The 15431-nt window shown below is 37.7% G+C and overlaps 1 protein-coding gene across 19 annotated transcripts in view; it reads right to left on the reverse strand.

Moving 5' to 3' along the window:
* Positions 1-15431, reverse strand: part of SVIL (supervillin) — a 134485-nt gene that overhangs the window by 14706 nt on the left and 104348 nt on the right. For 14 of the 19 annotated variants that reach the window (XM_032100675.1, XM_032100684.1, XM_032100604.1 and 11 more), the window contains 8 exons: positions 15289-15418; positions 11177-11254; positions 10520-10588; positions 4725-4875; positions 1945-2028; positions 1776-1862; positions 550-727; positions 156-328 (listed from right to left, as the gene is read on the reverse strand). In XM_032100675.1, the coding sequence (XP_031956566.1) occupies positions 156-328; positions 550-727; positions 1776-1862; positions 1945-2028; positions 4725-4875; positions 10520-10588; positions 11177-11254; positions 15289-15418 (950 nt within the window). The remainder of the gene's footprint in view (positions 1-155; positions 329-549; positions 728-1775; positions 1863-1944; positions 2029-4724; positions 4876-10519; positions 10589-11176; positions 11255-15288; positions 15419-15431) is intronic. The other 5 variants (XM_032100739.1, XM_032100730.1, XM_032100664.1 and 2 more) reach the window with 2 other exon arrangements.

Below are 15431 nucleotides of genomic sequence, written 5' to 3' on the forward strand. Positions count from 1 at the left end.
ACAGTCTACATTCCACCTTATACCTCAATCAATTTATTGCCACTCAGAGAATATGTTCGGTTCCTTCAGTTCTGGTTTTTGCATTGGGATTTTTTGTTTTGTTTTTAATTAAGAAGGCATAATGGTGTCATGTACAAATCATCCTGCTAGCTTACTTTTTTCTACTTTCATTCGCTTTGACTCCATGAAGGCAACATTCAGTCTTTGTTCAGTATATTCATGAAGAATATCTTGTCTTGCTGCCAGCATTTTCAAGGGGTTTCTTGAGGACTGGACTCTGCGTGTAGGCCTAACTGCACGTTTGTGCTCTGCTACAGAAGATGTCAACCTGAAAAACAAGCAGTGTTTATAATCATCAGTTAATTTTTCTAGTCAGAATCATCTAAAGACAAGAAAACAGGATCAGTTCCTCAGTTCAGGCGGAAGCATGATTTCAGAAGAAATGGATGTGCCTAGTACTAAGATACCTAAGAGATGATTTAGAGCTGAACATTTTGAACATTGCCCTTGTGTCTGCATTCAAAACAATGGGGAAAAAGTAATTCTTACTTTGGTGCATAAGGATCAAAGATGGCATCAAAGTCCTCATCAAGATCCAAAGGCACTGAGGAGGAAGGGAAATCCACATGGCGATAAAATTTGGAAAATGTTTCATCATCATCCAGCTTCATCACCTCTTTCACAGATCTTCCTGTAACTGTCAGCACTGTCTCTTGCATCCCAGCAACTGCAGGAAAAGAACACCTCTCCCAGTAAATAATCATACTGGAGTTTCTAACTCTAGAAAAGGTAAACATGACTTGTTTGGTAATTGTCTGGGTAATTTTTTGGGGGGTGGTGGTAGTGTTTAGGTTTTTGTTGGGGCTTTTTTTGTGTTGATTTTTTTAATTGATGGTAGAAAAGTACATTGATAAAGAATATTAAAACAGTGTAACTGCTACTCATATGCAATAACAATTACGCAAAATGGTAGGGAAATATGGCTAAATGAAAACTTAGACACTATAAATGAGTTGCTCTAGTATGATGAGGTAAGCATTTTAGGGTCTTGTATATTCCATCTTGCCTCCACCTATGGAATTCCTTCCTTTGAAAAGATCTAGAATCACAAGGGGAGAAGTCACTATTTCAGACTAGTGAGTGTGGCACAGTCATTATCCTATGCTAGTGCCTCCTATGCTGAAATGTGAATACATTGGTTTATGGTATCTGTTACACTACAAATTACACAAAGATTTTTGTCTTACAAATGAAGGGCAGACATATGAGATGGAAACCCCAGAGAACTCTAGAGAGCTTCCTAAACAGCCAACAGACTGTACAAGGAAGCTTATGAGCTCCTACAGAGAGTCAGTTTTCAAAAAATCAGGAAAGTGAATGAATTGTGCTTGGGAGCAGCCTACTATCCTATTTTGATTTTAAAAGGACTAAACTACATTTAAAGCTGTTTCACTGTATATGGCAATATGGTTCAGACTGGCTGTGTGATTTTAGGAAATTCTGTCCTACAGAATGATGTCTACATTGTTTTTAGAGAAATAAAGTTATTTTGGCATCTCTGATTTATTCTATTGTACATTTGTAATACAATAGCAAAAGGATTTTCTTCTTAAAATTTAGCAAAGACTGAATCACAAAAATAAAATTATCAGTAAGTGAAGTCTGAGCAAAGAAGTATTTGTTTCTGCTACCAGTTATTTTAACTAAGGGGCACTTCAATCGATTTACTGAAGTCAGAGAGTGGATACGCTGCCACCCTTGGTAACTCTACCAACCTTTGTTATTCAGCCTTCCCAAGAACGACTCCAGCTTGTCAAGCTTCATATCTGATTCCAGCTGCATATCAGGCCTGGCTTCAATTTCTAAGCAAACCAGAAAGTAAAACCTGTTTATTGACAGGAAGTAAATAAGCCTGAACATATTTCAGCCATTTTTATTCCTTACCTTCCAAGGGCTTTGTAACTGGAGTGGTTGACTTCTGCCGGAAAGGGGATGCTACTGGTGTTAGTGCACTTGGAGCAGCCAGGCCTGCACAGGGACACAGAACACAGGAAATGCAGCCAAGAGTCAGCCTGTGTTTCCAACAGTGATGTCATGCCAGGGAAGCTATCTGGGGAAAGCAGATGAGCTTGGCTACTTCCTACAGGCCGGCACACTTCCCCAGCCTCCCCAGCAGCAGCGATGGCAGAGGGCCCTGCCTGCTCCTTTAATCAACAGCAACCTCAGAAACCACCCCATTCACAAGACAAAGCTTCATTTCCAATTGTCTCTAAGCAAGCTAACACAAGATATAGGCTTTCTCTGGAATACAGTAATTGTGCTCCTTCTCAAGGTAGCAGCAGTTCACTTGGTCTATATTTTGGGCTCCAGCTGTACCACACGCTACATTTTAAAAATATGGAAGTGTTCTGAACAGAAAGATATGGTTAGCAGGGAAGCCACCAAGATCTTGATAGGCACCTTCACCTCCACTACCCTCTTACTCCCTTTTTAAAATTTAAGCACATCTCTATTAATACACATAAGCAGGATGCATCTGACTTGTGAATACTGTCCCTGGATTTCACAGTAATTCCTGGGCCCTGCTGGGTTTTTAAGAACACATAGAAACTGAAGTAGAAATGGAAGTTAGAATCCCCACCGTATCAAGCACTACTCCTGCCTTTTGTTGTACTCTCCTCCATCCTTTTCAGTAACTATCATAAAGGAATTCATTCTGGACCCAGTGGATAAAATAAAGATGATTTTTGTTTCGTTCTTTTCATATGAATCTACACTCCTCTAGTAAGAGAAATGCACTCCATAGGAGTCATGGGTTTTAGGGAGAAAGGCAAACTGAGGCAAAGAATTGTACCCATTAACTTTTGCAGCCTAGACTTTCAGTAAATGGGGAAACAGACATTCTTCTCCATTATCTATTTTCACTTAGCCAGTTTACTAATTACTGAGCCATGTAAGTTTAAGCCCTTAGTTATTTTGATCAGGTTAAAGCAATATTGTGCTGGGAGAACATATACTAACCATGTTTCCACTATCTTTACTGCAAGTCCTAGCAACATAATTGTCATAATTGTCAAACACCAAGATAGATTTGCAATATAACTAGGTATCTTTTCCACAACCAATTTTTTTCCCCTGTTAGATAAGAGACTCGAAATTCCAGCAGGTTTCAAGCCAATGGGTAAAGCCTTCTTCAAGACATACTCAAGAGGACACAGCTCTTAAGCAGCTCTACCAGGACATAATCCACAAGACCACACTGAGAACTGCTTAGAAAAGGATCACCTTCCAATTAGGACTGAATAATTTTCAGCCATAACAAGCAATTAAAATACAGCATCTGTGCACATGCACATAACAAGGATTTTATTTTGCATTGCTTTCTCACAATCTCTTAAATCAAAAACTCATAATGGTAATTTATTCTTTCAGGATATAAAACCAGTACACATCTAACTAAAATCCCACTTAGATTACTTTTATTGATTTCACTGTCATTGCATTACCTTGCTTCTTCAAAAGCATGATCATAGCACCTAAAGAGATCCTTTCAATATAAGTTTTTTAATTAAGAAGAGCAAATGCTACCACCTTCCTTTCCTTCTCAAAGACCAATCTATTTATAAAAAAATACCAACAAAACAAAACAAAAAAACAATCTCAAAAAGCAAGTCTGTGGATAACTAAACAGTTTTTCTTGGTGATCCTCCAAAATAGTTTACTCTTTAAATAGTGACCACTGACATTTCTAGCAGCAAAACAATGTAAAATGTAAGCAGCAGCTAAAATATGTTACTAATAGATGTAATTCCTAATACTGTTCAGCTTTTGCCAACAGATTGTGGCTTGGATTGCAAGCAGTTACTCCTGTTGCAATATTGCCCTCTCCCTATAATGATATTTTTTTAAATGGCTGTCATTTAACTCAAGGTTCATTGTTGTTGTGTTTAATAACCAAGTTCTTGTAACAGCCCAAAGTCTAGTATTCATTAAGCACAAAAGATCAGTTTAGGTGCCTTCTTCCCAAAGCTATCATCTTCCCAGGCATGCTGTGTGAACAGCTGCATTTCTACCATGTACAGCCTTCAGAGACTCCTGTCCACTTTAGAAAAATGACTAGATCTGGAAACAGTGACTGAATTCAAGAGATCCCAGAAAAGTCAACATTGCTCCCTCGTCATTTCTACTCTGTGGTTTTATGCAGAACCAGGGAACCTTCAGCCAAACATAACACTTTCAAGCTGTTGTCCAAGACAGCATCCATAAAAACAATACTTGTTTGCTAAATATTCCCAGTGATCCTAGGAGTGGAGGAAAAGCCAGCAACAGAAACAACTAGATTTCACAACTATCCTCTAGACAGTGCAGCTGGGTTTTCAAAGGAAGGATAAATAAGAAAGAATAATCCAGCTATGCCCTGTGAGTTGTATTAGAGGGAAAACCAAAACATATATCCCAAACACATGTTCAAGTGATAGATTTCCACCAGTCAGACAGAACCCAATAATAAGTGGATGGCAGTGCCACAGTGCAGAACAAAATGGATCAATGCCACGCCCAAAAGAAACTGAAGTGAACAACTCATGACATGATATTCCGTCGAAGATAAACAGTCCTCCTCTTGCTAAATACGGATGCTGTTTCTGCATAGCTTTAGTGGGACTTTATTTTGACTAGACAGATAAGAGGTGTCTTACTTATATTGGGATGATTTCATCACTGACCTTTTTTTACCATTCGGCCAGCTACAGTGAACTGTGTGGAGTCATTGGCTGCTCCTTTACCCTTGGACTTCCAGGCTTCTTCTCGAGCTGTAATCAGGTGTTTCCTCTCTTCAATGGTCATTTGGCTCTCGTGGTTATCTGCCATTCTTTGCTTTTTGGAGGAAATAGAGAACGAGTTGTTTAAAAAAAAAACCTGCTTAAAAAAAGGACATAGCTAAAGATTGGCTGAACATTTCAACTGCCAGATGCAGAGGGAAGGGAGCAGGAGACCAAGTTACTGAAGTGAAGTCAGACACAGCTTAGTGACCCTGAGATGCTTCATTGTCTTGCTGCCCCATTACACTGTGAGTGCAAGGTTTTGCTCTGTGCTCTTTGACCTTTTCTTGAGACTACCAGCCAGGGCAGATGGCACTCCTCTATGCAAAGCAAACCATTCACTCTGTGTATGAAATCATTTTCCAGACCTTGTTCTTTTGAAGCATGACTTGCTACACAAGTGAGATCACTACTGACTATGAGCAGATGTTTTTAAGTGTGCAAATCTGCAGGTGGCACAGAAAATAACAATGAAGTGGTGTAACTTCAGTGGATGATTCTTAATCAGTCTTTTACAGTAACTCAGTTCTCCAGGCACGATAAGCAGCCTCTCCAGAGGCTGCTGACTTTAGTTCTTAAGTCAGCTTGCTCCACTAAATATTTTTCCAATGACTGTGATCATCTCTACTACCCCCTCTTTTTTTTTTTTTTCCCTAGGTCACCCTTAGCTTTCCTTTCTTGCTTTAGAGGTTGGCAGCCAACAGCTGGAGTGATTAGAAGCAGAAGGTGCACTATCTTAGTGCCCTTCTCACACAGGAGGATTGATGATGGTACATTAAGTAGGAAAGAAACTGAATTTACATACTCTGCTGTAGCTAGGTCAGGCCAAAGGACTATTACTTTAATATACTTATCTTTGAAAAGTATCAACATTTCAGGGATTATACTGCACAGAAATAAAACATAGAAGTATTTTTAGTGCATGGGACTGTTAACTGTAGAATTACTTCCAAGTTGCATGCTATTCATCATTTTTCTTCACAACCTAGCTGCTAGAATTGAAAAAAAAAAAAAAATCTCAAGCTCTAATACAGATCTAGCTCATGGAACCAGACAGGAAATGCAAAAGTATACAAAAGCTCGTGAACATTAACATTTTTCTCCTTTCAAGATACAAGGAAGATATTTTTTGTTTTCTTAAAAATCAATCAGATTACATAAATAAGTCATTTTATATAAAACTATTGTGACTGCAGGGGACACACTAATACAGAGACTTTGTAGCTTTCAGCATTTACCAGGATCAGTAGACATCAGCCAGAAGAGTGAAGACAAGCCAAGAAATGGTTTGTACAAGGACTAGGGCTATGAGAGCCCTCCATTCCTTCCCTCTTGTTCCATATATTTCTGCAGCCTTCTGCAGTAACACTTCCTCTCAATTTATCAGGAAAGAGAGCTGGGCAGCCAGACAATATGACTGCAAGCCATGATGATCAAGATTAAAAACTCTGATTTTTCCCTAGAACTCCAAAATGTTCAACAGAAATAACAACATGCAAGTGTATTCAGTATCATTTCCTCATCTGTCAAAGCCTCTGAATGCTTTAAAGAGAAACACTGAAGAAGTCTCTTTCATTTCTTCCAGTCTCTACCCATTCCAGTGTCAGCACAGCCACCACTGGGATGAAAAGTTGGCAGAAAAAATCACAACAAGACCTGGGCAGGAAATTAATAAATACCTAATGAAGCCACAAGTAAAATTTCATACACAAAACAAGTACTTTTAACTTAGTAAGGATGCTGACTTCCATTACAATATGAGGGAAATGAGGGAGAGGCAGAATGAAGTAAAATCATATGGATTTGGTTTTGTTTTTTTAAACTTACAGGGATCTTAATTTTGGATTTTGTCTCCAGCGAATACCTGAAGCTTCAGGGTCTATAGAACTACTGAAAATTCTGAAGATGCAGACATGGAAAGTATGTGTGTTAATCACTACACACATGAGTTGCAAAAAAGACTGTCAGTAATTCTGGAGTTGTGCCAAAGGATAAAAGAAAACAGCTGTCTGACAGGAGAAAGAAACTTTTTTTTTTTTGAATGGAAGATTTCAATCTGTTCCATTGGGCAAAATATTTTTGGAGTTCCTGACAAAAAAAAATAAATCAGACTGGATGCATATGTGACTTTGGAGCAATTCCATAGTAAATATCTTCCTAATGCATGAAGACTCCTACCTTAATCTATTAGTGAACAAATGAAATAAAAAATTATAAACTAAATAGACACCAAGCAATTCCCAACCAATTTCATTTCCCTTAATGGTCCTGATGAAAACCAGAAGTATATACCATGATTAACTAAAGAGTAATTTTCTATAGCTAGAAAGCTAACATGAGCCAATGCAACTGTCAAAAGAAATTTCAGAAAAAATCCACCTGCCAGTTGGGAACAGTTTAGAAAGCTTTCAGAATTGCCACATATAGCATTTGTGGAGGAATTAACTGGTCAAAGCACATTCTAGCTGGGAGAAAATACGTCAAGAAAGTTAAAGCTCAAGAAGCTTCTAAGTGCAAATTTTATTTTTAAATTAAAAAAAGCCAAATTATGATATGAAAGAACAATCTCAAATTTGCAACTGTAAAATAGTCAAACCAAGAATTAGTAGATCAAGAATAAATAAAAATAATACATAAGAACTTAGGAGTGAAACAGTTCCAATGCATTTTTTTTCATCAAAAAGGTGGTTACTTTCAATGAAATATTCTAAATTATTGTGGACAATACATGGATGTGTTCATTGATATCTCAGACAAAATATCTGGAAAAGATGCCCCAAAACACAAGCGTGAATTTTAAAAAAGCCTTTGAAAATGGGAAAATGTTGAGGATAAAAGCTCAGATGTGCACAATATATAGAAGTAAAGCTAAAGCATGTAGGAACAAGTCACACAAGCTGTGGGTTGTTCCAGACACCCATGGAAAGGCTGCTGCAAAGACAATCAATGAAGAATCAAATCACAGGCACGTAATTAATGCCATTCCACATGGCATTATGGAAAACAGGTTTAATCAAAATGGTAAGTTTGATGAGCTCAAGTATGATTAAATATATTAATACAGTTACCTCTGATTTCTTTAATATATTTGAGTTAATCACTGATGACATTCTGAGGCAGTTTTTTTTGAGCAATATAAAAATATCAGTCCAGCTTACAGGCTGTAAACTGGTTAACTCACTGAAAAATTATTTCTGAACAGAAAAGAACCATGCAATGATGTGACTCATCCCAAATTTGATCAAAATATTTTCATTAATGTGGAAAACAAAGGATGTAGTCTCATCCCCTGAGAAGTCCCTCATGATGACACCAACATACAGAAGAATGGTGAAGATATAGAAGAGATAATCACATAGATGGTTGGGGGAAAAAAAGGGCTATCAGAAAAGTCTGGTAAACCATGATTTTAAGAGAAATGTTATTTTAAAAGGGAAACAAAAAACCCCAGCCAATTAGGAAGACAAAAAAAGGAGACAAAAACTGCCATGGAAAGTTGTTCTGAACAGATAGTCTGCACAGGAATAGCCTGTCCATTTCCAGACTCCATGCTTCTACCCAGGATGCTGACAATTTTGAAAGGTTTCAGGAAAGGGCTGAAATATTTTTTTTAAAAAATCTACCTCAGATTAAATCAGGTCAGTATGTATTTTCACTGGAGAAAGGGTTAAGAGTTACACTTTACACAGCAAGAATATTTACAAGTGAAAAATTACTTAATATTGCTGAGAGTTTTCTGTATGCTGACAGTTTAGAATTAAGACTGTGTGTTTTTCTAAAAGAAGCCATTTTTAGTCTGAGAAGGATTTATAGACTCAGTACAAGAACAGTCAGAAACAGGGATTACTTTCCTCCCACTGCTTGGCTAGGCTGGATGATGATATTGATCTTTTCTAGCACTGCAACACACTTCTTGAGGTTATACCAGGCACTCCCCTGCTCATTCTAAGGAAGAGGCCACATATAGGCAATGCTCCATCTTGTACCCTACAATTTTCCAGTCCAAGCAGTGTCCCCTTTAGGTTACAAGAACTGAGAAAGAGTGCTCTGTTAGCATGCTGGTGTGCTGTTTGTTTTTTGTGTGGTGGGGTTTGTTTTTGTTTGGTTGTTTTTTTTTTTAACTATAAGAAACAAGATAATTCATGGTTTTCTATATAGAAGATCAAGACTGCCCCTACCTGGGGGAGTCCGAACCAAGAATGAACACCAAAAAATAATGTACTTTTCAAAAGAGGGTTCTATTTAAAACCAATGCTATAAATGACATAAAAGAAGGATTCAAAAAGAATCTATTTGGTTTTTTTTAATACAAGTAACTTTTCTAGTTTAAGCTCCTAAGACAAAAAAAAAGCATAAGGAGAATCCAACAGTTGTTCAAGTATGGTAAAAAGTCTCTGCATTGTTTCCTCTGCAACTTTATATGGGCCTTGTTATAAGAGAACGTGGAGAGAAAACTCCAATGCAAACATATGCCTTTCTGTTCAAAAGTGGTTTGAGCAAAACAGAACACACTCAACTCGTATTTGGTGCAATAACAAAGTCATTAACTGTCCCAGAAAAAAACCCCTAACAAGTCTGCATGTACCTTGACACTGTGCTAGAAGGAAGCAGCTTGCTAAGAGAGCAGGATGTAGCTCACCACAGTCAATGGAAAGATGAATACTTTGATTTCTGTTTTCCTTTTAAGACAGATGGAATGAACAGCTCATTAAAGCTGTCATTACTCCTGTCCCTCCTGTCATTACTGGAGGGTTATTATTAAGATAGACTATATGTTTATCTTCTAGATACATAAAGCTGGTGAACTCTGTCACAACAAAACTAATAGGTGATTTGAAGTAAATAAGCTTTATTAAATCCAGAATTATAGAGAAGAGGTAACACTAACACATTTCAGTTATCAGTCCAACATTTAATGTTTAATTAAAAAAACTCATAGTAAAAGATCATCCCCAAAAACAGCTATGAAAGTGAACATGAAAATGGTAAATATCAGTTGCCTAAATGTTTATAATATATCCAGTAGACTCTTCCATATTCATCATCCTCAACCCAGCAGCGAGTACCTGCTCCTTGAATTCACTGCCACTACCCATGCTGGTCAGAGAGCTCCCTGCATGCAACACAGACTGTGGGAATGAAGAACCCAATGGATTCCTTGTAACACTACAACCACAGGTGTGAGCTCAGAGGCAAAGGACAAGGAGGTGTAATACAGTACAATTAGGTTTGCATATATCTGTTGAGGCCTTCCACTGAGCTCTCCTTGTTCCCTCGTGGTTTTCTGCAGCTTGTTTCTTTCCCCAGTTCTGCCTTTGCATTTTTTACCTCTGACCATGTGAACCAGGTATAGTTTGCTCACATTAAGGTCTATTATTCTACTGCTCAAAGACAACTTTGTTATGTTGCTCTGGCTGTAGAAAGTTTATATTTATCATTATCTGTTAATTCCTCATAAGTAAGTTCTTCAAATTGTCTATGATGGAATTGCAGAGCTACAGACATGATGTTGAGGAACACTTCACATGAAACTTCTCTAACATTTACTGGAACAGCAGCAGAACTCTACTCCCAAGCAAACACAAAGTTAATTCCACTGCCACAAGTTGCTTTGGGAATGTGCATCATCGATCTGAGTGTAATTTTCTGTCTCACTCCTCCCTCCAAAAATTAAATAGGAAGTTTATACAGCATTTCACCTTCCATCTCCAAGGATGACGGTCATCAGAAATCAGAGAACTTGATTCTTTCAAACTAGTACTACAGACCTTAAAGGAAGAAAGAGAGAGAAGCAGGAAGATGGGCAGTCAGAGAATAGAAGCAGGATGTGCCAAGGCAAAAATCCTTTACACAGGGACTAGGGAAAAGTGCTATAGGAAAGTCATCTCTGAACAAAAGCAGGTTTTTTACAGTCAATAAATTAGATGATGTTATGTCTTGCATTGTATATGCACATTACTTACAGGGAAGTCAGGGTACACAGCATTTTATTCTAAAATAAATGCTGGGTAGTTACATACTACTCCTTTTATACACCCTTTAAGCAACTTACAAGTTTTCAGTATTTTAATGAATTTTCAGTATTATAATGAATGCAATAATGTTTCCTTCATTTACTTTCTCACCTGTACACTCCAACACAGGTATAGAATTTTTAGAAAATAAGAGCAACAGTAGCAGAATGTATATTGAAGAAGAGTACACAGCATAGTGGCATAGCATTGTTTCTTCAAAGCCACATTTACTAAGTTGGTTAATCAGTTAAGAGGATTATTAATTTCCTAAATTAAAGAACACTGTTAAATTGTGCTTACTTGAAATTGTTGAGCATTTAAATTGTGCAGACTTTTGCTCACCTGTTTAATAGGTAGAAAAGGATGAAATTTATGGAGAACAGGTATAACAGGAGAGTAAGTAGAAGCATATACAGGTTCCTATGACAAGGACAGAAGCAAAGCAAAGGAATTAGAAAAGAACTGGACTACCAGAAATGGAAATGGGGGAGAAATAACTTCTCTTTGCCTTATTTCTTACTAAATCTTTTAATCTTCTAGAAATGTTTTCCCTACTGGAAAGCAGAGATCAAAAATGTTGTCATAATATAACAGCATGTTTACCAAAGCCATTCCATGCAAGAATTATCCAAGTTAGTAACAATATCACTACAATCCAACACAGAACACAACAGCACAGCTGGAAGATACACTTTTCATATGCTGATAATTTTTGTATGTCTCTGTTTTCATGCCTCATTAAACTGATGAACCATGTCAACCACAATGTGAATAATTCTGCTGCAAGTTTAATTTTTACTAAACAGCAAATCATCTATTTTCTGGATTAAAGGAAAGAATGCTTGCTGAAACTGGGAGACTCAAAAGCCATCTGGAGCGATTTGCTAAGCCCAAAGTACTCAGTGAAGGTGAGTTCACCATTCTAAACACAGCTTACAAATAAACCCTGCCCCAGAGCTGGGCTTACCCAAAGCTGATTAGACATGGCTTTATCATCTTTAATTCTTCTCCCTTTCTGTAGGTTAAAGCAAGTGTGGAACATGGCACAGAGGATGGATAAATGCAGCTTATTAGAGTGGCTCAAAATGAAGCCTAAGAATTAGTTTCAGCTTTGATGAAAATGTGACACAAGCACTTGGTGGATGCCATATATGAAATGGATAAAACTATTTCCACAGCAAAAGACTAATATTTTGCCAAAAAGTCACTTTACAAGGACTTACCCTCTCTCAGATTTTTACACACTTCATCTCTGAGTAATTTTGAAATGACTGTTCAGCCCTAGCCTTTAACACCAGTGCTGAGCTCCAATTTAAATTTAATGTAAGAATTAAGTGTTTCAAATGTCAGTCACTGCCTTAATGCAACTGCAATGCAGCTGGTAATCACATTAATCAGGGACTCTGTTAAAAATGGTTCACTATAAAATAGAAATTTTTATTCCAGTAAATCTTCCTATTTTGATATTATGGAAAGACCTTGAGTTAATTAATTATTCTACTCATGAAGAAATCCAACAAACTGGAAGTGTTCCATCCAGCTAAAACAATGAAAACAAAGATACTAAATCCAAAAGATTTTTTCCAAATAAAAGGGTTTTTTTTTTCCAGTAAGACATTCATCAGTGTACAGTTGTTCCCCTGATGTTAGAGCTATTCTTTGAATTGTCCAAGTATGTTTTACCATATATATAAATAATTCAAGAAGTCTCACAGCTTCCAAAAAAATTTTGATGATTGTGCAGCAATCATCAAAACAGATGCTGGACCTCCAAGTAAATCTCAACTTCCCCCCCCATCTGTATCTCCTTGAGTTAATTCCTTAGTCTCTTTTTTTTCCCCCCATTTGACATTGCTCTGTCAGCTTTTCCATGAATTTTATGGTGTTTTTCTACAGTTTAGTCTACATACAAATGACTGTAACACATTTGGATAAGTATCTCACCATGCAGACACCACACAGAAGCATTTTGACTAGAAGTGATCAAAGAGCACTATTTAATGTAACTATATTTTTAAGACTATGAATCTTTCCACTTTTGTTGTTTCCATGAAATCTAAATGTACTCCAATAACTTTTCATTTATACAGCTATGCTTCAATAATCAAATCTCCAGAACAAGTTAGATAACCTTTTAAGAGAAAGAGACACACAGACCCTGAAAAGGTGTCTGACTACATTAATAGGAGCATCATACTGCAACTAAAACCATCAGGCATTATTTTGAACCAGCAGGGCATGACAGTAGTTTACACACCCTTGCTGGTGATACATGACTGCCATGTGTGAAAATTGTCTAACTAGCTCAAAATTCAGTAATCAATACAATTCCTGCATTTTTATTGCAATCCAGCAACAGAAAATACTTAAGATTCTCAAGTACACTTAGTCTCAAAGTTCTACAAACAGACTTCAGTAGCACAGTGCTTCATGGTCCTCAAAGGATAACAGCCATCACACCGATTAATTATCAAAACCAGCATTACTAGATTTAAGGACAGCTGACATGGCATCTTGTAAGTAGTGTGGTCACTTTAGTAAAGGTTTACATTATTTCTCATGTATCACATAATGAATCAGCATCCCAAATATCAATGTAGATCATGAAATTGTGTATCTTACACACCCACGTTTTCATCCATGGGCAGACATAGAAATCCTTTGATTTAGGCTCTAAATAGCCAAGAGCTAATATGAACTATCAAAGTGGGTGACCCAGTGCCACAGAAACTCCCACTGCTAGCACTGTCACTTCAAAGCGTGTATCCCTCAAAAGCCTGACTCTGCTATGCTGAGAGAAGTTGCTGCACATGGTAACGCAGCAGGGAGGATATGGGTGATGAGGGGTGAGAAGAGAGAACAAAGGGTTTGTCTCTGCCTAAGTCTTGGCAGCTGTTTAAAGCTTTTTCTCAACCCCATTGTCTTTAGCTGGAGTACATTTGTTATCTGATCTCAACAGTTGTCATTTTGGAGACTAGCCTGTTAAAAATGTGACCACAATTTTGTTTTCCTCCCTGAAACTATTTTTGCTTTAGGACATCTTTCAAACTAGCAGCTGGATTTTTGAACAAGTCCACAGGGCAAAACCAGAACAAACTCCATAAACTGAACTGCAAAAATCATCTTTACTCTTTTCTGTCCAGTTAATATGACGATTGATGACTCACATGTTCAGGCACAGATTTATCCTCAATAATGACAGACTGTGTCCTTACTTGTTATACACTAATGGAAAAGGAGACTTTTTGTTACTGTTTGCCTATACTACTTAATGGAAGCAGCATTTTTACAACTAAATAATTGGATCCAAAGATTACCCTCCCCACTAGTAAATTTTGGAACACAAATTTCATTTTCACTTGTCCTCTGTGAAGTACTCCTTCAGAAATTAAAGGCTTTTGAGACATCCTATTTTATCTGACTGAGAAGGGAAACAAGTCTACATTGGTCCTGTACTTTGAGCCAGCAGTCAGTCCATTTTGAAGCAAATCTCCCAGTCATCCTCACTTTCTGCACTTTGGTTCACAAGGCAGAATGCACAGACTTTTGGATGAAACTGAAGCCCTGAAGTGCACTCCAAGATTTTCATATAACACCACTGCTGCTAAAGGCAGTCAGGCCACAGGACCAAGCCAAATTTAGCCTGAAACAAAATTTCACTGAACCAAAACAAGCAAGTATGGCACAGACAGCAGGTCCTCAGCAGTAATTATTCCGATTTACAGATCCACTCCTGCCGGACAACATAACATACTCATGTATAGACATAACCAGAGTGTGCTAACAATGTGTATCTCTCTTTCCTCTACACCTTTCTACTCATCTCCCTCTCTATTCACTATCTGTTATAACACAGATAAAATCTTGGTCCTGACAGTTTTGGCTATTCACGAACAGCAAAGATCATGCAAGACAACCAAAAGCCAAATGGCTCATGAATGCTCTAGTACCTGCATTAGCTCAGTGGCTCTAGGATCCAAAATTACTGGTCAAAACCCATATATATATATATATATATATATATATGCACAGAGATAACACAGTGTTAGGAATGTGACATTTTTACAAACTCACCCATACCTAAGAAAACATCTGGACTAAGTCTTAAGGCAATTTCAGTGTGAGGGCATGGAAAGAGGATGGGGGGGGGGGGGGGGGGAGGAAGGGCTTAAATAATACCTGCAAATGCTGCAGAAGCCTTACAGACCCACTCACTAGTTCATGATCTCCTGATGTGAAGACACTGCAACGGGTAATACACGTCCCAAGACAGTGAAGACATTCTCATTAAATAATCTCTTACATTGGGAGAGTTGTTTTTTAAACAAGCCTGATAACAAGAGGAGTAGCAAGAGCTAGCAGCTAATATTAGGCAAGCCTGTCCAGTTGGATGCATCTTCAAAAAGCAAAAGTATTCCAAGCAAGGTGTTTTTTCCAAACAGGGACAGAGATACCTTCTTCAACAGCTGCTCAACTTCCTGCATCTGCGCACTACGATCAGCGACAGGCACTTTTGCATACTCCTGCTTTTTGCTGAGCCTGCTCTTCCAATCTTCTTCACCACTCTTCTTTAGCAATGCCAACCTACAAGGAAAAG

Source organism: Corvus moneduloides, chromosome 1 (genome assembly GCF_009650955.1).
Source record: "Corvus moneduloides isolate bCorMon1 chromosome 1, bCorMon1.pri, whole genome shotgun sequence".
In the NCBI taxonomy this organism is placed as follows: Eukaryota; Metazoa; Chordata; class Aves; order Passeriformes; family Corvidae; genus Corvus; species Corvus moneduloides.